Source organism: Motacilla alba, chromosome 3, assembly GCF_015832195.1.
Source record: "Motacilla alba alba isolate MOTALB_02 chromosome 3, Motacilla_alba_V1.0_pri, whole genome shotgun sequence".
In the NCBI taxonomy this organism is placed as follows: Eukaryota; Metazoa; Chordata; class Aves; order Passeriformes; family Motacillidae; genus Motacilla; species Motacilla alba.
In genome coordinates this window covers 100,226,798-100,252,983 of record NC_052018.1, presented here as the reverse complement: position 1 = coordinate 100,252,983, position 26,186 = coordinate 100,226,798, and the positions used below count along the sequence as shown (strand labels likewise).

Here is a 26,186-nt window from a genome sequence, read left to right as displayed (position 1 = left end):
AGAGCCTGTTCCACCTAGTCTGCTCCAGCCAGCAGGGCATCCTGCTTTCTGTGGTGTTAACACCTCTCCTGATTGCAGTCCCTCCCCAGCAATCTGCTCCAGCCCTTTACCACCCTCCATACTTGGAAGCTTCCCTTGAAATTTGATCTTGTCCTACTCCTCAGGTAAATCATCACAAAGAGCAAAGGCAACCAGATTCTGATTTTAGTAAAAAGCCTTGATTTCAAGGAATTGTTCTGAACTGCAACTTGAGAATCTAAATTCAGGGTAATTTCTGTCATAGTTCAACTCAAACAGGTTATTGGAGGCTTTTGTTTCTCCTACCTCCTCCCACAGTAAAATAAAATAACATCATTCTTTTGGAGTCCCAGCCCATAAGGGAAACAGTCCTCACCCTCACCAGGGCCTGGAGCTGCCAAAGCTAAATCCCCGTGTGTTTTCCCACTGGGGAGTGACTTTGCCACCAGCTTAAGGAATCAAATGATTCCATGAAACATGTGGCTGCTTTATTTAGAAGGATTTAGAAGCGATTTTTCTTTCATTCTCAGAGTTAGGCAGAAGGGCCCACCCCAAGTCTGACCTCAGTTTGGAGGGCAAATGCCAATAGTGGTTCTTCTCCAGCATTCAGATGCAAAGGGCTTTGTTTTATTTCAACAGAGCAATGTGCCTGTTGATCTTTCCTGGACCTAAACGCCCTGTTTGCCAGGCTTTCCCCACCCCTCCCTTCCCTGGTGACAGAGAGAATGAGCTGATGTTGCGCTTACTTCTTCAGCTTTTTCCTCTTCTGTATCAGCAGGTCTTCATTGCACTGGAAGAGGAGGCTGTAGTGTGAGATGAAAACCCGGAGGCGCTGCACGCACACCAGCAGCAGGTAATAGTCAGGGTGCTCTTGCTCCGTGAACTTCAGGACATTCTGAGGCACAGAGGAGAGCAGGCTGTTTGGAGGCTGTCCTGACCCTTTCTGGGGAGAAGGCACTATTGGAACCATGGATTAGGGCTCTGCAGTGCTCATGGCACTGCCCTGGGGGAGCTTTGCTAGGCACTATGAGTTTCTGAGGGACTTGGATGGGCCTGGCTCCCACTAGTTCAGTGCAAATGCACAAGGAACCTCTGTAAATGTAATCACAGGATGTGTGGGTGATGCACTGGTTGAGTTTAGCTTAGGGTGAATAAACCAATGTTTTGATTTTCTAGGGCTTGCTTTCTGTCTATTTGCCTTGTCTGAAATGTTTCAGTACAATTCAGATAAGCCTTCTGTGAACCACAACTCTTTTTTTTCAGCCCTCTCTCTGCAGGACAGGTTGTTGGGCCCTAGGAGCCCTCTCAGATGTGTCCCATCTCTGGCCTCCTGTTTTCCCAGAGCAGCAGACAGCAGAGCTTTGGCTTCCCACGGGACAAAAGCTGTTTCTGTCAGGCCAACTGGAGAAACTGGCAAATATAAGCAAGCCTCATCTGAAAAAGATGAAACTTAACCTATTGTTAGCTGGCCTTCCCTTTAAAAGTTTATTTTTTTCTTCAAAGAACCCACTGGGTTTGTCAGGACCCTGTACCTGTACAGGCCCAAATACCAGCTCTGAGTTAAAAGTCACCTGATGTGATTAGAGTTCAACAACACAGTTTCCATCCTGGGGCCCTACCTGTAGATGAATAAGGTATTCAGGGATTCGCTGGACTATATGAAAGAACAGAATGTAGAGATCAGACTTGATTTCTTCTTCTACCTGAAATAGAGAAAGTGACTTAAGAGTCTTTTCCACCCATAAAATACATCTTGTTCCAGATGGTTCTGTGGTTTAATGAGTAGTTATGCTGTAAGGTGTTAGAACAGTTCACAGGGGCACACCAGGAATTTAGGTTGGGAATTATCTACTAGGGACACTCAGCCTAATAAAGTAGGGGGGCACATTGAAAGTGCACTAGTTAAGTTTCAGTGAAAGCCCAAGAAAACACTGTCACTCAGAATGAAGTTCTTAGTTTAGGCTCAAATTAATTGAACAAAATGAGATTGACTTCTAAATTAAAATATCTTAGAAGCAAGCAAATGGGGTTAGGTTACTGCCCTTTAAACTATCTGTATATTTAACTTTCCAAGTTTAAACCAAGAATCCAAAACCAAATAGCTGAAGCTGAAAGTGAAGACTCTTTTCTCTATAAAGGACTCAATCCCTCTGTTTGGATGAGTCCTCCATTTTCCAGGAGACAGTTCCTGGAAAAGGTCTGGATAGCATGTGCACAGGCAAGCTTTTGGGAGGTTTAATCTGAGACATTGTTCCATGGCACAGCAGAAAAGCTGCTTTGGTTTCACACAGTGAGGAAGGTGTTAAAGCTGCATTTTGTAGGTGCCAGTCAGCCACGGCAACCTCCAGGACACAGAACAAGTGGATTGGCAGGAGAGTCCTATCATGGGCAGGCATAACAGGAAGAGATCCAGGCTTGCATGTTGCCATTACGTGCTGGGAAGCAGGAAGGAAGTTTACCTCCTTCAGGATCACCACGTGAATCAGAGAGATGCATTCTGGCAGATCCCTCAGGTAAGCAACGTAGTAGTCCAGAAAATTATTCTTACAAAAGAGAAAGAGAAAAGAACACCCAAACTTTGAACAGAGATTTTTGGTCACAGAGCCAGCCAAACTGTTAATTCCTCACCATCACTGCTGGAAGGTCACTAGTGCAACAGAGCTGCTGTTTCACTCCTTCAGGGCTTGGAACTTGCCAGGAAAGTCTGTTTTTTAAAATGTGTTCAGCTGCTGAGCACAATGTGTAAAGCTTTACTGCAGGTGGGGAGGGGTAGAGAGGCTGGGCAGTAAGAAGCTCTTCTTATCTAAGATTCTTAAAATTTTAAAAGTATCAGATGAGTTTTTACATATCCTTGCTGCTCACCAGGGCAACAGAAGTGGGTGTAACAAACCATGTGGGCCTCTGCCTGCCCACCTGGTTGTGAGAACTCTGAGCAAGGTGCATTGGGGCAGGGGAGCATCAGAACCCCTCTCTTTTCACACCCTCACTGGAAATACAGCCATTCAAGCTGTCAAGGCTCACGTGTGGCTCCTGCAAGCAGGTCTGGCTCTCATGTAGTTTATGGAGCTGTGCTATGAGACTGCTTGCCCACAGGTGGGTCTGGCATGTGGGATCCCTGAACACCAAAGGGGCTGCCATGCCCCAGGACTGTGCTCCAAGGGGGTTACTGAAAGGCCTTGCCCTTCAGGCCACAGCTGCACAGGAGAGCCCCTCTGTTCAAAGTGTCTTTGTCCTCCTGCACCTCAATAAAATGTAATGAAACATGACAAAAGATTCTGGAGAGGTCTTTAACATACCTCATCATTTGTCAGCTTCAGGAAGATGTCTCCTAGGATCCCTTGTCGTGGCCAGCTCAGGACTCTCTCCTGGAGAGCATGCAGCAAATCCACATGCTGCTGCACCAGGAACCGCAAAGAGTTGGGGAAAAAGCTGCTGGGAGACCAAATCAGACTGGTTACACAGAGCAAAACCTCATGCCTAATAAGTGAAATCTGCTGAAGTGGGCATTCCTGAGTGGTCAGCACAGCCTTGCACGTGTAATATAGACTGCACCTATTATTGCTACAATAGCGCAGGTACTGATAACTCCTGTGGCTGGAGCCCTGGCTGCATCAGGGAGTCCTGTTTTGGCTGCTGTGTACATGCAAGTACCCTCTCCAGCTGGCTATTAGTAAAGTGTTTTGAAAGCTCCACAGTCTTTCCTTGCATTGCATTGAGTACCTGACCAGAATTAGCAGCACTAAAAAGCCCCAGGCAATGCTACTGTGGCTGATGATGCAGAACCATGGCCCTGAGCCATTCCACTGAGAGCTTGGAGGAGAGCTCCACAGCTTTCTGTGTTGTCCCATTCGTCAGGCCCTTTCACAAAACAACCCATTGATACAGAGCTGGTCAAAATGTCCTACTGCTTTTCTGCCACTTCACGTTGATTTCACCCAGAATCAGAATGAAGATGGTGGACAAGATGCAAAGGACAGGCAGGGATGCCTTTAATGACTGCAAAAACCTCCCAGTGCCTCCAGTTTTCAACTAGAAATAAACTAAGTGTTCAAAGATCTCTGTGGATGTGAAAGAAAAGTTTGTGAGGGGATAATACAGAAGTAATATTGACTGAAGAAAACTCCCCAAAAGACAGGGAGCACATTACATCAAATACCTTCTCTCTTTGGTGCTTCTTTTCACATCTGGCCCTTGCAGCGTGGCCTTGATCTTCAGGATTAGGGAAAGGTTGATGACGTACTTCCTTTCTGACTCCAGCAGCTCCAAGGCAATGTTCTGCCTTTTGGCTTCCAAAAGATAATGGTTAAGTTTAAAAATAAGAAAATACTGACCTCAAGGACAGCTGCATGTTAGACTGGTGAAGGGATCATGAAAGGAGAAACTTGTTTAAAAATTATATCAATGTCTCATCTTTTTGTGTCTTCTCTACCCAAAATGTAGAACTCCACCCTGATGCTACAGCATGCCCCAGCCATGACCAGTGCCTCAGTTTGCTAAGAAAGCTCCAGAGCAGCTGTATTTCCCCCTTTCAATACAAAATTTTTCTAAGAATAACAAAACAAGCAATCAAAGGCAAAACAACTCATATCAGGGTTTCCCATCCTGAAGAAACCCTGCAGAATGAAAAGCTGTATTTTTTACCCACTTAAGCAGCTACACTGCTGCAATCCCATCAGAACCTGACGGGTCTTAGAAAGGAGAAGGGCTGTCCTGGGTACAGAGTGGTTCTGTCAGTCACACAGCCCAACAAATACAAAGGCCAGAGGTCTTGGAGTGTGAGGCCCTGAGAGATTCCCCCCACCACCAGAAATTGGCCTGTGTGTCTCCTTCCATGGATGCTGATCACCAGCCAGCTCACAACAGCTTTGAGCCACTCTAGCCAGAGTTTTCTACTTCTTACCAGCCAAAGAGGGTTCACATATTATGTTGTCTGCTGAGCTGTATCTGCTTTGGCCCATGTCTTTCCCTCTCTCTGGCTGCTCTTTGGAAATGTATTCATCTCCCCAGTCCTTGGTGTCCTTGGGCTGCTTCCACACTGTTGATGGCAGATGCATTTTCGACTGCCCCTCTGTTGGCAGGGAAGGCTTGAGGCTGTCATCTGTCTCTATGGCTGCTCCTGCAATGACAGACAGGTCTATGGACTCTGACATCTCAGCATCTCTCTGACAGGTTATGCTGCAGCAAAAAGCTAAGCTGTGTTCCTATCCATTTAAAGCACTGCAAGGTGAATTTGGAGCATTCTTTGTGCTTCACAAGGGCTGTAGCCTTGTAGAGTTAATTTACAAAGGAAGTGCAGTTGGTGAGCTCTTCAGCAGAACAAGGTTTGCACTCTTCCAGCATTTATTTTCAAGCCAAATAAGATCCAAAATCACACATATGTAAGAGAAGCAGAAACACCTTCTCTTCCCAAGTGGGAAAAGTGGTGCTCTCACTATTCTTTGTCACATCAGGAAGCTTCAATTCTTCCTTTCTGCAAAAGCACTTAGAATCTAAGAAAGCAACAGCAGAAAGGCTTTCTCTGCCTAATCCTTGGCACTGACCACCAGAGACACTTCAGGGAAACAGGTTTGCCCGCATATCTCAGCTGCAAGTAGGAAAATGGAGGTACAGGGCAGAGTGAAAGACATCCTTGTGAAATGCCTTCCCTGAAAGCATTTCTTCAGAGCAGTAAAGCAAGCACTCTAATTGAATCATTGTCCTGCTGTCTTTTGATGCTTGATATCTTATTACCTGGGCCTGCTATGACTTTCACACCTCCTTCTCCCATGGGCATGATCCTGGTGTCAGAAACTGTTGAAGAACAAAGGGAACTTTAGCAACAGAAGGCGACTGTAGAGCTTGCTTCTTCCTGCCAAGCCCTGTCAGTAGGGTAAAATCCTCCAGTCTTTCGCAGTTTTGCCATGAAAACACCCCTGTTGGACTCTCCTGTAAGTAGGATCTTTTCTGCTGGGCTCTTGTCACAAGTCTGTGCTTCAGTAGCCCTTGCAGACAGATAATGTGGGGTCCCTGCTGTGCTTAGTGCTGTGTGACTGCAGAGCAACGTGAGCAGTCTTGGCTTCTCCTGGCATGCAGGTGCATGTTGGGTAGAAGATATCCACACAGAACAAAGAGGATGGAGACCTGACACAGAGACAGGGCTGATATTTTGAGTGGAAAGGAGGTTATTGAAGAGCACAGGTATGAGACTGGAAAGAAAGGAGCAGTAGGAGAAGTGAGTGAGAAAGGTGGTTGTGCAAGAGGGATGTGAGGCAGAGGGCTGACACGCCACCTCAGAGCATAGGGCAGAGGAGGGTCACAACTGACAGGTTCTGAGCAAAACAGAGTAGAAAACAGCACATGGTTTTCATCTAATCTCTGCCTTTGTTGACATTTTTAATGAATATGTTTTTATTATCTTCCTATCTGAACAGCAAGAGAGTGATAGACCAGCTTAGACCCCCAGACTTAATTATAGAACAAAAGGCTCTGGTCCATCTCCTTTTCTTTGATTCCCACTTCCAAATGTTTGGCAGTTGACAGTGTTTTCTTCATCAAGGTGTGATCCTCCTTCCTGTGCCCTGCTTCCTCACACAGAAACAAAACCACGACTTTTATCAAGAGCCCCCATTTGGTTCTGTATCTGTGCCACTGGCACTACAGGAATGAAGATCCAGCCTGTATCCCTCTCCTTGGAGGAACAAGAAATGGCTGTTGAGACAGTGTTTGCAAAGCAAATACTTCTTGAACCCAGATTACCCCAGTGATCTTTTTCTGAATTTTTTCCTGAGGAAGGCACTGCATCTGCCTATTCTGTTTCCTACCTTTTTCATAAGTCACGTTGTGTAAAAGACTCGTAAAATCTTCATTAATCAGCACAGGTTCTGGGAGGTTGATGGATCTAAACGGGCTGCCCTGGAGAGGTGTTGGCACTGTCTGTGACCCGTGGTCATCCTTCTGTGCTCTCCTGTACAAACACAAAGAATGAGGTGGTTGGAAAGTCTGAATGCTACAGGTGAGGCTCCTACACTACATTTGTGGCCAACACTGTCAGAAATAGGACAACTCTAGCAGAGACCAGGAAAGGAGCTGGCTTTGATGGAAATGGCAGTTCATAAACAATGTTCTGGAAATAACTTCCACTGGCTACAGAGAAGGTTATTTCAGATCTATTATTTTGCAGAGCATATTTCATCTAATTAAATAGCTTAATTAGCTGAGGGGCTAGCCTAGATTTGCAAAGTGTTTGCATCAAGGCAGCTGTATAGACTCATGATCAAAACTCTGTTTTCAGAAGGAGGCTAATTAGGACCAAGCTGGATAACTGTCTGCTTCAACACAGCATCAGTGTGGCCCAGCAGTGTGAGAACATTCTCTGACTCTGCTCAGAGGAGAAAAGGCTGGTGGCAGGCAAGCAGAGCATGACTGCACCATCAGGAGCCCACTGAGTCCTGCAAGCTCGGAAGAGGAAATTGCAGTGCTGTTGTCTGAGTGGTGGAGGATTCTGACTTCCAACAGCCCCAGCATGTCTTTAGTGGGTCTCTGTTCCACCAGGCCCTGGTTTTCCAGGGAGCTGCTGGGGGCTGCTTTGCTGTTGGAATCACAGTGAGGTGTTAGCATTTTTCTTCTGTCTTTGCTCTGTGGGGTGCGTGTCTAAGAGCCTGGGGTGAACTGAAGTATTTCTGGTCATAAACAGGGTTGATACACATGTCCAGACAAGAAAAAAATTGAGAAATTATGCTATACAGAAAGGAACAAAATGGACACCACTGCTAATTAGCATTTTCAGGACCCTGGAGTTTGGGCCCTTACTTAGCTTTCATTTTCCGTGATTCCCGCCGCTTCTCTTGCTGCAGCTGCTCAATTTTCTGTTGCATTTCCTCCTGCTTGGCACTGATTTCTTCAATCATTGACTTTGCATCGCTGAGCTCCTCCTGAGAAACAGGCAAAAGCACAGCATTCCCAGGGTGCCCATCAGCCTTACGTGGCACAGCTCTGAGTGCTGGCTGGTGTGCACAAAAGGTGCTTCAGGGTGCTGTGGGGAGTAGCTCTGTGATTAGACACTCTTCCTTTGCATGGCCAGGATGTGTACACGTGCCGTGCACAACGTGGTGATCCTTAATTCTACAGGAAACCCACCCAAGCCAGCGTGGTGCCACATGATCAAGGCACTGGTGGGAGATGAGAGTCAGGGCTTCATCCATCACCAGCTGAAAGCACTGGGAGGACTCCTACCCTTAATGGCATTTGGAGGTGGGCCTTAGGGAGCACATTTCCCTCTGCAGTTTTCCAGCATGTGTATTCACATGTTGCATTTGGTTCAGATCCCAGTGTGAGCACTCACATGTATAAGTTTTTGCCAATCAGGCCCATTTAGCCTGGTTTCCTAAGGAAATGAGGCCCTCCATATCCTCCCTATCCATCCTCCCTCAAGCAGTTTCAGCCAAGCCTTACTCAGATGTAGAGCTCTGATTCAAGAAGTTCCTGCAGGTTCCATGAACATGAGCAGCAGGATTGAGGAGAAATACTCAAGAGTTTCATGTAAACCAAAGGATTTCCCCCAAGCAAGGAGGCGACTTCACTGGGAGCTCAGTGTTTGAATAGCCAATATGGGCATGAGGCAGAGGGAGAGCAGCCTTTGCTTGCATAATTCTTTGTATCTGCATTTTAAATCCCCTTTTCCCCTATGACAATGTCCTGGGTAACCCTGTGTCTGGTTGCTCTGAGACGTCTCCCATATGCCCTTGCCCTTTTTGTGGTTTTCCTTGCTCATCTGGCACCGAGGGCTCATTTTGCCTGGTGCCATCTGTCTCCCTGTCACAGGGTTAGTAATGGGCTTTTTCAGTAAGCAGCCCTCTTTAGCTTCACAAAGTATTATTGACTCAGCAAACACCCCTGGGGAAAATTTGCAATAAAAACTATAAAAGAGTTCCTCTGCCTGCCTCGTCATCCAGTTTCTGCGTGGAGACACTGGCTGGTCTAAAGTGTACATCAAGCCTTCTTGCTAGGCTGTCTCTCCAGCCCTTTGTCTTTATCCTCTTGGGTCAGATCAAACCAGGCAGCACTTCCTCCCAGCCATGTGGAAATGCAACTTCAAAAGGCTTTAGGGTTTTGTGTTAATTTGCTGCTCCCCAGTGGCTTTAGTTCCTGCAGGAAATGCGGGAGACCTGACCCAGGGAGAGGTATGGAACAGTGGCCCATCAGTAGCCTATGAACAGGCCATGAGCCCATGGCATGTGCAGCCCAGAGCAAGGGCTGCTTTGTGCCCAAGTAAGTCCCAGCACTGCCTCATGGCCAGTCAAGAAGGCTAAATAGGCCAGAGTGTGGGTTACTTGTGAGTTGTAGCAGTGAGGGGACACCCAAAGCCAAAGGAAGTACCCCAGGTGTATCCAAAACAATTGCTCACTTTTTTTTTTGCAAACAGGGAGCATTGATGGAGGCAGGGGAATGCTTCTCTCTGCCAGGCAAGCTCATGTGGAAAGCATGTAGCCTCCCCACAGGTCACACTCCTACCTTGAACGTGTTGAGGGAATTCTTCATCTCAGCCACCTTCTCTTCCATGGCACAGCGGCAGCTCTTGACCTTCTCTTCCAGGGCATACTCTCCATGCTGGATGCGTGACAGCTCCTGCATTGCTTCTGTGAAACCCGCCTTCAGCTCAGAGGCTAATGCCTGCAACTACAGCAACCACAAACAGGTGGGTTCAGTCCCTCCTCCCAGGCTCCGGTGTTTGTGTCCCCTAGGGTCACAAAGGCTGGGTGTAACCCATCCTGTAAGGAGCTGTTCTCTTTCTCCTCCTCCTTTCATGGCTGGGAAACATGGGGAGAGGTTTGGTCCCTGCTGCAGCCTCAGTACAGAGTAGGAGGTGTTTGTCTCGGGCAATCAATGATGTGCCACTTTTTCAGATGTTTTTCAAAAACTTTTTTTGAGTTTTTCCAGGCTCCCTAGCAGTTTGCAGCCTGTCAGCCTGTATTAGGAGAGGACAGCTGAAACATGCCAAGAGGATTTGCAATAACAGCAGCCAGATTATTAATCTCCAAAGCAGCTGAGCAATCAAGAACGTGTCTGATTTTGAGCAAGTCCTCCTCCCACATGTGCTCGTGGGGCTGATACTCTTCCCCACACAGGTCTAACCCCTCGCTCTCCAAGGGCTGTGGAGAAGCTCTGTCCTTTGCCATGGGCCCTTTCCATGGAAGGAGGCAGCTCTAATTTGTCCTGGGGAGGGACCAGGAGGTTTTCCCCTGGCAAACAGTGACGCTGTGCCCACTCTCTCTATTTTCTGTCCCTAGAGGCCCTGGTGCTCACCACCTAAACTGGAGGCAGCTAGTGATAGCTGGGTGAAGCAGGAGATGGACTGGGGCAAGCCAGGCTGGCAGAGCAAGCAGACAAGGCAGGTGTGGAGGTGGGCAGTGAGGGGGGTCAGCAGCTGGCAGGGAGCTAAGCAGGGAATACCCTCTTGGGAGCAGCTCAGGCTGGTGACCCTGGACTGTGCCCCCACTGCTGTGAGCGAGGCTCATCCTGACTGCACAAAGCCCACAGCGAGGTCGCGGCCCAAGGCGCTTCGGCACAGAGGTTTTTACCTTTACAACAGAAATTCGGCCTAACATCTGGTTATAAACTGAGTCCAAAACAGGAGCACTGGTGGTAAGCGGAGAGCCACCCCGGAAACTCAGGCGCTTGAGTCCTGCAAATGGAGCAGAGATGGCTTCCGATACCTCGGGGCAATGGCATGCACCAGCCTCCTCTGGTCAAGACTGGCAGTGTCTTTACAGAGGATGTCTGCCTGCCATCCCCGCTCCTACCCCAGCGCTCACCCCACAGCCCCCACTCTGATCTGGCTGGACACACATCTCCAAAGTGCCTGGGTAGGAGGAGCGGGACTGACAGGAACCACAGGCAGTGGGACAGTGCAGAGGGGAGCAGGAGGCTGAGGACATCTTCCTTCATCAGGATGAAACCCTGAGTCGCCAAGCCAGCTGGAGCTCCAGACTCCTTGACTGAACACTTTCCCCCACCCCTCCTGGCCACAGTGTCACCCTGTGACCTGTGCATGTAGCCTGAAGGGTTAGAGGGGCTGCTTAGGGCAGACAATGACCACACTGCTTCTGGTATCTCAACCCAGATGGTGGTGGCATCATCAGACATCCTAACATATGTGCCTGAAGAAGGGGGAGGGAGGGAAGGAGGGAGGGTTATAAAGTACTGGGATTGTGCAAAATGTTAATATTCCCATGCCTGCTCACAGGTGCTTGACACACTTTCCCCCTGAGCTGACATGGCCAAGGCACAGTCTGTCTGCCAGCCTGCATCAGGGCTGGGCATCACACACTGCCCTCCAAGTGAAAAGGGTTGATTTGCCACATCTGTGCCTTCCAACTGGAATATGCTATTCCATTTTAATCTATGCTATCCATTTTAGAGATCTGCTTCAGGATAGAGATATAACAGTCCCAAGTCTTGCTAGCAGTGGAGCAGTCCTGGAGCTGGCCCTGGAGATAACATGGTCTAGGGAGAATAAGCTGAAAATGAAATGCTTCTGCCCACAAGCCTGGCCATCTCCTTCTCAGATGCTTCCAGAAAGGAGGTAAATTACACAGATCCTTTGAAGGGTATAAGGGTATAGGGATGGGAATCATTGTCATTGCTGATCTTGAGGTTTCAGAGTAAGAAACTGCAAAGCATCAGCAAAAAGTGGACCACTGCCGAGAGTCTGGTGTCCATGTGCACTGAAACACTCTATGAAAGCAGAGTTCAGCCAGCATAAGGAAATACTTGGATTAGAGTCTGGACAAAATATCCTCTGCATCGAAGAGCAGACAGTGACCTATTATTTTGGGATTTGCTTTCGGCCAATCTCTGCTTTTGTGGTGACAGTGCCAGCTCAGTTTTTTTGTGTATCCATCTTAGTGCTCCAGAACCCAGACTGTTTGTCCTGCCCCATATATCCTTCCTCAGCCCCATGCAGCTTGCAGTGGCTGTTTCAGACACTGAAATGCATCCTTGTGTTGCTGCTTGAGGGATGAATGCAGCCAGAAACACCAACCAGCCACAGAGCTTGTTTAATGGAAGTGCTGAAACCCTGAGGAGGTCAGGGTTAGCACAGAGGGGAAATACATTCTTGTTGCATTGGATGCAGAGTTGATCCAAAATCAAGTGCAGTGATACAGGAACAGCATGTTGTCTTGCCAAGCATGGTGTAGCTACGGATTTTAGTTTGAGCTCATTTCCAAAAGCAGACTGTAGAAAACCATCTTTTAAATCCCATAAGCTGTTAAAACAGATGGAAGCCATTGAGGTATCAGGCCCTGCCCACGTCTTGGCCAAGTGACAGGGTTTCGTCTCCACAAGGATGGCCTATGCCTACAGGACCAGAGAGATATTTCACAGGTTTGTGACCCTCTGGAAAGTCAAGCCAACTCTTTGTTTCTAAAGTTTTTAAGTGCAACACATACAAAAAAAGACAGATTGTGTAATACAGCAACAGTTAAACTGTAATGTGTTGCCCTGGCTCATTTATTCATGGGACCAAAGATGTAATTTAACATTTAAGTTGTGGAATTTAAGAAACAATAACTTAAATTGAACTAATGCCTAGAGGATAAATGAATCTGCACAGTCATAGCGAGTCCTTTGAATCTGTCCAACAACTGTTCAAAAAAAGCATTTAGGCATCTAAATAATTTAGTACCAGGTACAGATTTCAGCACCCATCTGCCTTTGGACTGTGGCCCTCAAACCTGACAAAGCAAAGCAGTGAGGCATCCAGTGCCACATGTCTGTAGGTATGTCTTTCTTGGGCCCCACGACTCCGATTTCACCTGCTGCCCTGATGTTTTTCAGCTCTGTGTGGAAAAACCATGCTGTTCACAAAGGGTGCACAGGACTGATGCTGCTTCCTGGAGCCGAGGCAGCAAAACTGCAGAGTCTCCCCCCTCCCTCTTGGTGGGTGCCAGCAATTTGAGACATTTGTAAAAGATAACGACGGTCCTTGCAGCCTAAAGACTTGTTCAGGCTTTGAGGCAGCCCAAGGAAGATGGTTGTGGACAGCAGATGGGGATGGTTTATGGAAGGAAGGAGTGGGATGGAAAGAGGGCAGCAGAGCCTTGGTGAGCTGGGTCAGTGTCCTGGCTGCCACTGAAAGGATGAGAGGAGCCCGTGCTACTCTGAGTAGCTGTGTCCCCACAGGTTTCCCCCAGCATTGGCCAGGCTGTCCAGGGCCCTGTCTCCACAGGGATGGCCATTTGCATCTGCACCCATGGCAGCTGCCTAAGTCCTTACTCTAGAACAGGACCTGCTGTGTGGGACCTTGAGCTGAAGTCAAAAGCAGTAGAAAACAGGCTCATGATAAAGAAGTACTGCACAGGACAATTCTGCTATTATAAATATATCCTTGAAAAGAGCAAAACCTTCTGTGGCCATGAAGGAGTACTGTCTGTGGTGCTTCCCCAGCTTATCTACTATCCGTCACTGCACATCTTTTGGGGCTGGTCTGAAGTAAATAGACATTGTATCTCAAAAGAGGGCTGACTGAGGACACTGCTTGAAACCAATCTGGCACAAAGTCCAGTGTTTTACACAAGCCCAGGATCTGATTTTTCTGAGTTGCATGATGCATGCTTTTACCAGGAAACAACTAATTTTTAGAACAGCTACTGACTCCTGTGCTTAAGGGCAGCATTCCTACAGCCAAGCATTAGGAAGGCTTGCAGTGCCTCATAGCAGGAGAGCAGCAGAGCTGCATTGATTTACAGTGGTAAAGAAGCTGGTCCTAGGAGTACATCCAGCATATACATTCCTAGGCAAGGATGTAGGAATACAGTCAGAGCAGCAGAGTAAGTGCAGAAGAGAACAATGACTTAAAGGGAGCTGCCATAATCATCAGTCCTTGTTCCACACCTATGCAGTCCCTTTTGGTAACTGCATCATCCACAGGGCCTTTGCTGAAGCAGAAGGGAAGAGCCAGCTGGTGACTGACATATGAGGATTCATTAAGGTGTCAGCTGGAAAGCAACATGTGTGCATGGTGTTTCCAGCACACAGTCCCACGTGCATGCTGGATGCACTGTGCTGGACCCTTGGAGCTCTCTGGATGGGAAAAGAGGATGAGATGACAGAAGTGCTGGGTAGTTCATGGAAAGCAGTGCCTTCTCCACGTGCCATGGTGCACTTGCAAGCAATTACGGACATTAGTGTGGCGATGGTGACAAGAGAAGTCTCAAATAGTCTGGATTTCCACTTCAGGGATATGTTTCCTCTCTCAGATTACGGTTCCATATTGAACCAGACCAGAGATTAAAGTGCTTAAAACTCTGTCACATTTCCTTCAGACTGGAAATAAGTAGGAAACATCACTGTGGAAAGGCTGAAACTGCATCTTACAGGACAGATACTCCTTGGGCTGGAGTGGGTGGTCATAGACATAAGGTGGTCATAGACAACCTTACAGCATCTGTGGTGCCAATTGCAGCAAAAATGTTAGCCTAAAGACAAGGCACGGAGTTCAGGAGGAACTGATCACCAGGGTTTCTAGCTGGGAGGCCAGACAGAGACATGCAGAAAGACTCAACACTCTGGCTGCTCTGGATTATCAGGCAAGAGTACCCCATCGTCTGAGGAGCTGGGAGGCTGCCAGGATAACCCAAAACCCCATAGAAGCCTTGGGCCCCAGCTGCATAAGACACCTCTGCCCCATGTCAGTCAACAGTTCATTGCTCCTGGGACAGTTCATAAGGTTTGCTGAAAGCTCATCAAAGCTCAGTCATGAAATCTTCCCCAGCCCAGTGAATTGACATTCTCTAGTTGGTGCTAATGATGCCAGTTGCTTAATTAGCTGAGCTCACAAATCACTTGTCTAAATACAACTGGTTGTGAGCAGAGAAATTTTACTGAAAGCTCTTTTAAGATGAGGCCCAAGATGTGTGATATTTATTCATGCAGTGTGCATGTTTTGGTTGCCATATTCCTTGTAAATGCCTACATTTTTCCTTCAACTTAATTTAGCTTTTAACTACTGTTTATATATTAGTAACTCTTTAAACTCTTGGAGTTATTTAGGGCATTTTGCTCATCTTTACCTGGGAAATCTGTGTTGCAGGGGTACTCACAGGCACACTTTCAGTCCCTCCTGTGGGAATAAAGAACTTCAGTCAATTAAAATGACTTATAATGGCTGCTATAAATAACTGGAACAGAGGGTTTGAAGTCCCTCTTGAGGAACAAATCAGTTTTAAAGGACTCAAGTCTCACTTTAGGAGGTCTGAACACCATATAGTTTGTAAAATAAACTGCAATTATAAAATAGGAATGACTCACCTAAATTCAGATGTTAAATTCACCTTATTTGCTGTCCTTTGTCTGGCCAGAGTTGATCCGTGCAAGGAAGTGAGAAAGCTTGTATGTGCAATTAGGAGTAAACTGCTCCCTGTGAAGTGTAGTTCTGTGAACAAGCCTTAGGTAACAGGGTTTTTTTGTCCTAAAGCATTATTGATCTGTTTCTCTACTGAAACAGTCAAGTTTAACTTCTACTATATCTGTACATATTTCTATTACCCCCACAAAAGGCAAAATACCTTATCTGTATATTTTAAGTTTTATTTTGTCACAATGCAATCCAAGCAGTAATCATGTCTTTTCTAACGTCCCAAAATTACACCTTTTCATTGGTTTTGTCATTCCTGGAGGTTTGTGGTATGGTGATCCCAGCTGATCTTGTACAACTTAACATTGCTGAAACAGACTTAGCTGATGGAAGAGATTATATCTATTTTGCAGGAGTATTTTGGACACTGCAGAGACATTATCTCTAGGCATTAATCCTAGAATCATGGAATCATTTGAGTTGGAAGAAACCTTTTTAAGGTCATGTAGTTCAACTGTCTTGTGCAGAAACCTTCAGCTGTCCAACAGAAATCACCACTGGCTGTGCTGCCATTGCCCTTTGAAGCAATTGCAGTCCAATGGCCATGGTGTTGTTCCCTCCATCAGGCTCCCTGGCTGGATCTCACTCCCAGAAAACACCATGCTACTCTGTTCCTCATCTGGATTGCCTCCCCTTGGAAATGCCACTTGACAAGATGGGTTTTCTCTTGTCTCCAATGATTTGCCTCACTCATCTCTGCTGTTAAGGCACAGACCAGTAACCCAATGCCCAACTCCAGGGGAAGCCAAGCACCTTCTTTCCATGCTGGCTACAGATGCTTGGTGCTTTTCCAACCTGGGCCTTTAAGACCATGGAAATGCAGTCCTGCAGAGGCTGGAAAAGCATGCAGGGAGGACTCTGCACAGTCAGCCAGTGGAAAGTTGAAGCCTGGAAGTCAGAGCTATACAAGGCATAGCTCCATTCTGATTTTCTTTACCCCTGAGGGGGAATGTGGGTTACCAGCAAGGACACCTATGAAATGGCCCTGTTCTGGTCTCTAGGATTTGTCCTGATTCAGAGGAACTTGAGCAAATTCCCCAATGAATTGCAGAAAGGAGAGGTAGAGAGTCTGTGTGCTCCTCTCTGCCCATGTGCCACTTCCTGCCTGTGCTAGTGGCTCTCTCAGCTGTGGGGTTGAGTAGCTGGGTCAGACACTGAGCCTCTGGGGAATATCCTCTCATGCTTCCTCCTAGGGAAAACAAGAAGCAGCAGGCCGACTGGGAGAAGTGACTGTGACTCCAAACTGCAAGCTCTTTGGGATCAGAACTCATCAGCCAGCCTGCACCAAGTCCCACATTTCAACTTTTAAATTACATGTTGTTTTCATCTTCAGCTTTGGCCCTTCTGGTTCTTTTTTTTCCAGATTTTCTCTGCAACCACATGAATTAGGAACTGACCTTTGACCAACAGCTTTCTCATGATGCCTGGAGCTGGGGCTGTGTGTACAGTGACTCTCCTGAATCATGGAAACTGAGGCCCATGCCAGTTCTGTTGGGCTCTTGCTGTGGGATAGTAAGGACTGACTCAAAGAAAGCAAGAGGATATATTTCTGAATTAATAGTACAACACAAACCAGGTGCTGGGAAGACAAGGAGATGCTGTTTTTACAACATGGGTGGGTGTATTGAGTGCAGAGCTCTGTGAAGGACTGGAGGTGTCAGGTAGAAGTACAGCACAGCAAAGAAGAGCCTCCTCAAATTTTCTTTGAGTGTCTTTCAATCTGATACATAACACAGAGGGCCTGAGCCATGTCCTGCAGAGATCTGTAGGGATCTTTCATATGGATTTGATTGTGCATCAGTCTGTAATGTCCTTGGATATACTATAAGTAAGGAACTGTTCCTGAGTGAGACCAGAACTGGGGAGAGGATCACTGCTACTGTGACTTTACTTCCAGCTTTGCCATGAGAACTCTCTGAATGTGCCCAGTCAAAACCCAGATCATTTCTATAAAGTCACTGCAAAGAGCTGAAGCAAAGGAGGCTCCTCACAGTCTCACTGTGGGAAACAAGGGACTTTGTGGATCTCCCAGTTTCTGCAGTGAACATCTGCAGTCCATGAGGGCATAACAATTAATTGGAAAAAATCCCTGAGTTAATTTCCTTTTCAGCCTGCTGTAGTGTAAGGGCCTAGGCACACAGACCTAATTTCATCAAATTAGAATAATCATAATAATAATAGAGAAATTAACTTTTCTGATAACTATGCCATGAATAGTGGCACCACCAAGCACCTTTTAAAAGGGAAAGAGGTGGTCCAGTCTCTTTCCTGAGCTGACAGCTGTGGACACTCCTAGAGCTGCTCCCCCTGCTCATAGCTCCAAAAGTTCCTCACCATGTGGACACAGTGCCTCTGAGGTGGCAAGGCAAAGCACAATGCAAGGGGTTTGGGGTGGAAAGCAAGTACCACATTCCTCTGAAAGAAGTTAGTAACCACTAAAACCCTGGATTTGAGCTTTGCAGACTTTCTAGAATGCAGCCAACCTTAGCAAGGACTGATTGCATGCAAGCAATGTGGCCTGGATACATCTTGGTGCTTGCAAGATTGGGATTGGTGCAGATATCTGTGTTGTGGCACCGATACGAACAAGAACCCCTCTCTACAAAGCACATGGGGGAGAGAAGCAGATCCTCATCACAGCACCCTCACATAAAACACAGCTTTGGACAATCAGAAGCCTCTCTACATCCTAAGGCAGAAGTGGGACACGAGGCATGAAAAGGAATGACTTCCCACATTGGACACTACATATGCCAGGAGTATTTTCCAGAGAGGAGAGGGAGATGGTTCTAAAATAAGAAATAAAAATGCCAACCCCCAAATATTTCTAAGAACTGAAAGTACGGAACATTTGCCCACAGCTGCCATGGTTGAGAGGTGCTCTCAGGGGCCTGGCTGGTGGCCAGCAGACAGCTCCTATGAGAGCATGTTTCCCTCTTGCTGTCTTTCATACTAGCAAGAAGTGAAGTAAGAGGATGCTTTACCTTCGTGTTTGTTTGTGTCCATGGCTGCTATGGGGTGTGCGTCCTCGCAGGGACTCCTGTCCTCACTCTGGAGGGCTCTGGCTGGTCACTGGGAACATCCCATGGCTTAGAGCTGCCCACATGTGAGCCCTGGGGTGGGTCAGCTGATCTGAACCCTGAGTGCAGAAAGATGCAGAAAGGGTTTATTGAGCAGAGCTGCTCAAAGTTCAGACAACAGAGAAAGGAGGAGGGATTTGGGAGAGAATGAAGCATCCTAAAGATCTGTATGAGTTCACAGTGCCTCCACAGAGTGGATGCTGGTACAAACACTTCCCTCCCAGCCCAAGGCCATTTGTGATTCCATGGACAGGTGACTAAAAAGGTTCTATGTAATCCCACAGAGACTGTTTTCTCAGCAAGATACTTCCTGTATGAACACTGAATCAAAATATGCTGTAGTTTGAACAGCACATGACCACCTTGCACGGGTGTTCTGCATCCAAGAGTCAGCTTTTTGCAGTGCAACCAGTCACCCAAAATCTGCTTCAGACATGTGTTTGGGCCACAGAAATACTGCCTTCAGAATGCTGCTGCACAATTCTGCTAGCACTTTCAGAGGCACTTGTACTGCTGCACCTGCTTTCTCTGTCCACTGCCTCCCTGACTGGGAGACACAGGAGTGCTGCCAGGCACCTCGATGTGCAGAGGTGTGGCCTCTGTGGGAACCAGGGACAACAGGGCATGATGTTGTGCCCAAGCCAATCCCATGGTAATGCACCTCATCACTCACCTGCCATTGGGATTAGGACCCTGCTGCCTGATTAATGACATGGGCAGAGACACGGAATAATAGATTGTACCAGCTCACACTTCTCTTATCAACATGGGCCCTGCCCCACATTCACACTTCCCCTTCCCAGGGTTTGATTCAAGTCTGCTTTTGTCCAGCCTTACTAGGAAACCAGATGTGATTTAGGACTCCAGAATAACCTCCAACCTCCATTCCTGTTGGACAAAGCTGTGCAGAAGGCAGTATGTGAGTCAGCCTTGGCTTTGCTAACGGGACTGGAGTGGCCAGTGTATTTGTGGCACAGAGCTCTGCTGGCACAGCTCTGCCAAGGAGGCTCAGAGAACTCTGGAGTGATGTGTTCAGAGAAGTAGGCACAGAGGAAGGCACAGAGCATTAAACAGATGGGAGAACTGCAAAATATGTGAGAGTCCTGTGTGGCTACTGGAAATCAGAGCACAAGCAGGTGATTCTGGTGCAGTCAGCAGTGTAGCTTTGGGCCCCACACATTAAACCTGAGAGCTTTTGAGTGTGGAATTTCCAGGAGAGGAGGGTGGTGACGCTACCAGTGCCACAGAATACCCAGCTGGCCTCTTGCTGGAGGGTCTGGTGTGGACTGAAAGGCTTCCAGCACAGCACTAGAAGGACTTGAGGTTAAGCATCATCTTAAGATTGAGGGTTAATGAAAAGATAAATTTGTTTGTAAGAGAGCAGTTTGTAAGATCACTTACTAAGAAGATCCACTGACTTCTCAGGACAGAGGATCCCTTGGTGAGGCGTGTGGAAAACCTGAGCAAAGGTTGAGGAATCTTTGAAGTGCGATTTGTACAAATAGGCTGGGAAAGCTCCCACAGTGAGATAAATCTTAGAGTTTGTTACATCTGTCTTCAAGCAGCTGATAGTATAGCAGTTATTTTTTGGTTCTGAAGACTCTTAGAGTCATTACAGAGTTTAGATGGTCAGGGACTTCTGGAGTTATCTGACTCAAAGCAGGGCTAACCCCAAAGCTAGACCAGGTTGCTCAGGGCCACACCTAGTCAAGGTCTAAATACGTCCCAGGTTAGAAAATTCTCAACCTTTCTGCTCCTGCATACCAGGGCTACACTGCTTCTATGAGGAAGAATTTTTTCCTTATGGTCAATCAAGGTCTCTTTTGTTGGAGTTTGTGCCCATGGCTTGTCCTTTCATTGTGTCTGTGAGAAAAGCCTGGCTGTCTGGACTACAACCCCTATTAAGTAGTTGCAGGTGGCTATAGAAGTCTCCCAGCCTTCCTTTCCCCAAGCTGGACAAACCCAGCTCGCTCTGCCTCTCATCCTATGCTTGGTGCCCCAGCACTCTCCAGCACAAAAAAAAAAAAAAAAAAAAAAAAAAAAGTCATTTTTGGTATTCCAGAGAATGACAAGAATGCAAGTTGTTTTCGAAGTAGCTAAATCTCTCAAGAAGTTTTGAGGATGAGGTATTTAAGTGTGTGTCTCAGAGCAAAACAGACTTATAAATTCAACTTCAGTAGCAGCGTTGTTAAAACTTTACTCCCAATTTAAATTAGTCAGCACCATAGAACATTCCTGAGACTGGGCTGTTGAACTAGGACTAGTGTGCTTAACAGAGACCTGTTAAGTTCTGTTAGTTTAAAAATTCAGAAACTGTTAGTTTTAAAATTCAGAATTGCTTTTGCAATGCTAGGGGAAGAGGGATAAGTAGGAAAGACAAAACAGATATGTAAGAAACATGAACCTCCTCTGTTTTCAATGAAATCAAAGAAAACAGCATTTTGCTGGAAATTAATTGATTTCATTTTTGCATATTTTTGCCTATTCTGTTAAGGACATGTTTAAGCACAGTCGGTGTCCTCTGCAGAGCACAGGAGTGTGTCTTTGAAACTGGGACACTGGGGATGCCGCCATCCCCTCCTGCTCCACGCAAACCAGGAGTTTTGCTATCTGACTGTACTGCAAAGTAGGTTGACCTTGGTTAAGTGGGTCCAGAAAATCTTACCTGTTTTACCAGAGTAACTGTCTTTGTGTGTCCTCTATCTGCAGCCTGCAATTTCCTGAGTTACCTCTTGGTTCTTTCTTATGTTAAATAATTGCATTAACATGGGCTACTTTACAGAATATGGGGCTCACTGCTGTTCTTGGTGAATATCTAACATTGCTTCTCTCTCCCTGGTTCTCCTGAATTGCTGAATATAAGAAGCAAAACAAATCAGTCCTTCCTCATCACTGGAACAGAACATGAGCCTTGCCCTGGTTTGCAGTAAAGATTTGTCCTCTGTTCCCCCCAGCTCTGGGTGGGGAAGCTGTTAAGATTGTCCTCATCAGGAGGACAGGATTTCAAGGAGCCTGCGCTGGCTGAACAGTGTCTGGCTTGTGCCTAAAGGGTGCAAAAATGGGTTGGAGAATAGGATTGGTATTTGGCCCTAAGACCCTGGATGGGGGCTGCTTAGTCAAACCATGCCTCTGCTGGAAGTGGACAAGTCCTAAACTCACAACAGAATCAAGGTGAACAGGAGCCCTTGTATGGCTCTAGTTCAACTTCCTGCTCAAATCAAGAGTAATGTCAGACTTCCTCAGGACTCAGTCCAGCTCTGGTCTGGATAGTTCCCACACTGGAGTCTTCACAGCCACTCTGGGCCCTTCAGTACCCTGAAGAATATTTATCCCTACATCCAGTTGGGATTTCCCTTAGCTGCAGCTTGTACTCAGTGCCATTTCACTGTGCACCTCTGGGAAGATTCTGGACTCCATCTTTTACAGCCCCCTTGAGGCAGTTAAAAGCTGGAGAGGATTCCCTCCCTTCATGTTTTTGCCTCAGTCCTGAGCAAGTCCCTCCCTGAATACACATACATGATTCCATGTGCACATCAGCAGCCAGTGCAAGCCCCCCATGAAGCTCCTTTCCTAAACCACTACCAGGCCTCCAGTTGCTGTAGCAAATCCAAGGTTTGTTTGATATGCCATCCACCACAGGGTAGTTCCCTCATCAACAAGGAGATGTTATTGCTCCTCTGCAAGCCCCCCACTGGCCAGGTCAGTATCCAGTCACATGGAGCCATTCCCAGGCTGTCTTGGCCTGCCATTCAAGCCCAGGTCCCTTTCTTTAGGGACAAGAAATGGCAAAGATGTGCTTGTTTCTTCAGAGCTGAGCACTAAAACTCATTTACACTCCGGCAGTTCTCATCTAGTCAGAACAGTATCTCCAGAGCAAAGCCTAGAGAATAATTTGAAAGTGTTAAAGCCACCAGAATCCTCCATCATGGCAAAAAGATGTATTTTCCTCTTTTGTTTCTATCTCCCCTCCAGCAGCCAAATCTGCTGGAACCAAAGAACTTCTGCTGTTTGTGATTGCCCTGCTGCTGGCCACTGGTGGCCAGCAAAGAATCCTGCCCTGGTGCCTCGCACAAGCAGCTGGAACTGCAGCCCCCCCTGCCCAGCACAGCAGCCAACCTGTTAACAGAGCCTCGGCCCAGCACCCACTTCCCATGAGATCCCTGAGAGAGAAGGGAGGGATGGATAGATGGATGGATGGATGGATGGATGGATGGATGGATGGATGGATGGATGGATGGATGGATGAGGTCCCAGTGAGTTGTGCCCTTGAGGCAGAACAGGAGTGGGGATCCTGCACAAAGCCATGCATGGTGCAGAGAAGGGAGGCAGGTCCTGCAGCCTGAACTGCAACTGTGTGACCATGCTCCCCCTCCCAGCGCTCCCCCCACATGGAATGGCACAACTGAGGGAGGGAATCAGCTGTGCAGAGGATCACAGATCAAAAAGACTAAGGGACTACACCAAGCTTCAGCATGCAAGCAGGCAGAGTTCAGTAAAGCGTTCACAGCCTAGCCTTGGAGCAGAACTGTTACTGTTTGTCTGGCTTCCTGCCTCATTCTACTTCTGAAATCATGACATGGTAACAGTGCAGGAATCCATGTGCACTTTTGCTGCTTCAGTTATTAAGCATCCACAGTTTTCCTAAATAAATGCTTGGGATCTTCCTGGTGACTGTCTCAATGCTGCTGGCTGAGACTGCTGGCTTTTTAAATATCCCACTTGGAGAACAACCCCCAGTCCTCTAAAGAGAACAAAAAATCAGTTTTTTAGTCTTATCACTCTTGCACTTTGGGTCAAACTAACTCTAATGCAGCTGTCATCAAAATAAGTCAACTCAGCATGATACTTCAATTTAGCTTGTAAATAGTGAGAGAAAAAAAAAAAAAAAAAAAAGCCTTTTTAAACTATTTTAGAAACCTCACTAAAAATGCAGCCTAACAAGATTGTCCAGCACACTAAGAAGCTAGATCTCCATTCAGAATCTTAGAAGAAATCAGCTGAAAATAACTGTGGGCACTGAAGATGCAAAACACTTTAAATATCATTTTATGTGCTGCACACACAATATAATTAGTAATGGCTCTAGCTTTATCCATAATATGAAAAATGTCATAATTAACCCCACTCTTCATCCCAAGCCGAGTACATTTTAAACTTACCCCAGGCTAGCTGAAGATCCTTCAGCACTGGTGGTTGCTAGAGTTGGGAATTAGCACTGTGCAAGGAAGGAGAGAGAGGAGAGCAATGGTGGTTTCCCAAGATGGGACTGTCACATGCTAATCACTGATTTGAAATGCAAGCATAACAAAAGCCTTCTAATTATATAATCTTCGGGTCACATCCTCGTGTGCCCATGCAAAAACCAGGACTGTGCACTTGGAAGAAGGCAACGCAGAATTTCTGACTTTTTAATTAGCATTGCACAGGGCTGGGGAGGGAGGGTGAGGAGCCCTGGCAAGTGACGGCAGCGGGGCCACGTGGGGCCGTGCGCTGACTGGCACGGCCGTGCTGCTTCGCCAGGCTCAAAGGATCTTAAGTACCTCCTGTGGCATCCAAAAAAGACAACCTCCAGTTGGGGACAGGGAAACAGGACCAGCTCCTCCCTATATGCTGACACCCTGGCTTTCCTCGGGATGCCAGGGCCAAGAAGACACAAGGGCCAAGGGCAAGGTTGCAAAGTAGCCATGGCAGGGGAGCAGCAACACCAACCAGCACTTGAGTATTTTCTGTTTCTTGCTAGATGATGAAAAATTTTCTTTTGAGTAAAAATAAATAAGGGCTTGGAGGGTGGGGAGCAGCAGCCCTCCACACCTGCTCCATTTCTTCCCTAAGGAGGATCAGCCCTTCACTGGAGGGCTCTTTGCTCCAAAGGGAGCATATGGAGAATGCAAGTAACCCAAGGGCAGGGCTGTCAGGGCAGTGCTTGGGCCAGTCCACTGAGCTACTCTGAAACATAAGAACAGGGAGACATAAAGGAGGAGGCACAGTAACAAAAGGCTGACTAATTTCTCCCTGAAAGACAAAGATCTGCTTCAAAGATACCCCCCAGGCAGAAAATGTGAAATGTGAAACTGCACAGCCTAAATCAGTATAATTGCTGTGCAGCAGAGATAAATGGGGAGCCCTAGCAAAGGAGCTGAAAGGACAGGCTCCTAAATTTAACAGAAGCTCTCTGGAAGATGCTGCTACCTATAAAGTCAAGGTCTAGGGACAGAGAAGAGAGTAATTTTTTTGTGTGTGTGTGTTTTTGTTTTGTTTCGGTTTTGTTGTTGTTGCTGCTTAGGTTTAGGGGGTTTTTTGTTTGGTGGCTCTTTTTTTTTTTTTTTTTGAGTTGGCTATTTCAGAAGCAAAAAACAAGAAAATTGAACAAAATTGACTGTTCCCCTCAAGCACAAACTCAGGTGTCCTTTTGCAGTCCCCCTCTAGAAAATGAGAATGGTGTATATATGTATGAGTATAGAAGTATTTTCACTTCAAGACAAGAAAGCATCTGAGAGGCAAAACCCCATGAGATCATGCAAACCATTTGTAGACAGCCACATCTCCCAGAGCTGACTCTCCATCTCCTGTGGACAGGCTGTTCCCAGAGATGGGTCCATGGAGCACATAAGCCCTGCTGGAGCAGACACCTTTGGGTGGCACAGAATGTGAGTCAGCAGCATTGCTATGAACCATTCTTCCCCTTGTGGGGGTGGTGGGGAGCCTCTCTGGGGCAGACCCAAATGGACCATCAGAGTGGTGGCTGTGGCTGTGGCCACCATCTGCAGAAGGATCCTGAGGAAACACCCTGATGGCAGATGTTGTCTCTGGGTTGGGGGCTGTGGTGGTTCTTATACAGCCAAGCTTGTGTGTAAATTTTATTTTTTTTTTCTTTTAACTCCAACCTGATATAAGTTGCCTGGAGGGTTTGTGGAGTCTCCATCCATAGAGTCAAGACCCAACAGGATGTGCTGCAGGGCAGCTGTCATGGCCAACCCTGTGCATGCAGGGATCTGCAGAGAGGCCTTCCCCACCTCAGTGACACAGTGACACTTATGTCACCCTCACCCTGGAATTGGTATCACTTTCCTCCCTTTTAGTCCCACACATTGAGTTTTGTAGTGAAGGTTGAAGACCGCCATGATCACTGAGCACAGCCATTAACCCAACACTGCCAGGCCCACCAACAACCCATGGCCGTCCCCAAGTGCCACATCCCAGGTTCAACACTTCCAAGGACAGTGCTTCCCTGGGCTGCCTGTCCCAATGCCTGGCCACCCTTTCCATGAACACATTTCCTGATAGACAATCTAAACCTTCCCTGGCACAACTTGAGGCTGTTTCCTCTCATCCTGTCACTTGTAACCTGGGGGAAGAGGCTGACTCCCACCCGGCTACTCCTGTCAGGGAATTGCAGAGTGATAAAGAACCCCTGAGCCTCCTTTTCTCCAGGCCCAGCCCCCCCAGCTCCCTCAGTAACTTGTGGGCTGGTGCAGCGAGCACCTACCAAGATTTTCAAGCATCGTTCTCGTCTTCACTCGGGAATACGAGAGATACTTTAAAAACCAGCATGCCTGCTGAGAAACAAACAGCCGGTGTCACTGTTCCAGCCACACACACACAGATATTCAAACGCACGGCAGCCTAAAGCCACCCGCAATTCCCAGCGCCAGGCGGTGCGCTGGGAGCGGGGCGGGGCGGGGCGGCGGGAGCGG

General features: G+C 47.2%; 1 protein-coding gene and 1 long non-coding RNA gene across 9 annotated transcripts in view; one reads left to right on the top strand and one right to left on the bottom strand.

The window, feature by feature from the left end:
• The window catches only part of ARHGEF33 (Rho guanine nucleotide exchange factor 33), a 36,351-nt gene extending 10,176 nt beyond the window's left edge, over positions 1 to 26,175 (bottom strand). For 2 of the 8 annotated variants that reach the window (XM_038130720.1, XM_038130724.1), the window contains exons 1-13: positions 23,652 to 23,821; positions 18,397 to 18,551; positions 15,069 to 15,118; positions 9,508 to 9,672; positions 7,807 to 7,928; positions 6,819 to 6,961; positions 5,749 to 5,808; positions 4,919 to 5,134; positions 4,175 to 4,304; positions 3,315 to 3,450; positions 2,478 to 2,561; positions 1,638 to 1,721; positions 765 to 913 (exon numbers count right to left, since the gene is read on the bottom strand). In XM_038130720.1, coding sequence (XP_037986648.1) covers positions 765 to 913; positions 1,638 to 1,721; positions 2,478 to 2,561; positions 3,315 to 3,450; positions 4,175 to 4,304; positions 4,919 to 5,134; positions 5,749 to 5,808; positions 6,819 to 6,961; positions 7,807 to 7,928; positions 9,508 to 9,672; positions 15,069 to 15,118; positions 18,397 to 18,418 — 1,361 coding nt within the window. In that variant the 5' untranslated portion in view covers positions 18,419 to 18,551; positions 23,652 to 23,821. Of the gene's footprint in view, positions 1 to 764; positions 914 to 1,637; positions 1,722 to 2,477; positions 2,562 to 3,314; positions 3,451 to 4,174; positions 4,305 to 4,918; positions 5,135 to 5,748; positions 5,809 to 6,818; positions 6,962 to 7,806; positions 7,929 to 9,507; positions 9,673 to 10,574; positions 10,679 to 15,068; positions 15,119 to 18,396; positions 18,552 to 23,651; positions 23,822 to 25,978 lie in introns of those variants that run through there. The other 6 variants (XM_038130723.1, XM_038130725.1, XM_038130721.1 and 3 more) reach the window with 5 other exon arrangements.
• Positions 794 to 9,683, top strand: LOC119698613. The gene is made up of 3 exons (XR_005256186.1): positions 794 to 871; positions 2,340 to 2,531; positions 9,589 to 9,683. It is a non-coding gene; the product is annotated as an uncharacterized LOC119698613 (long non-coding RNA).
• Positions 26,176 to 26,186: the final 11 nt, after the last annotated feature.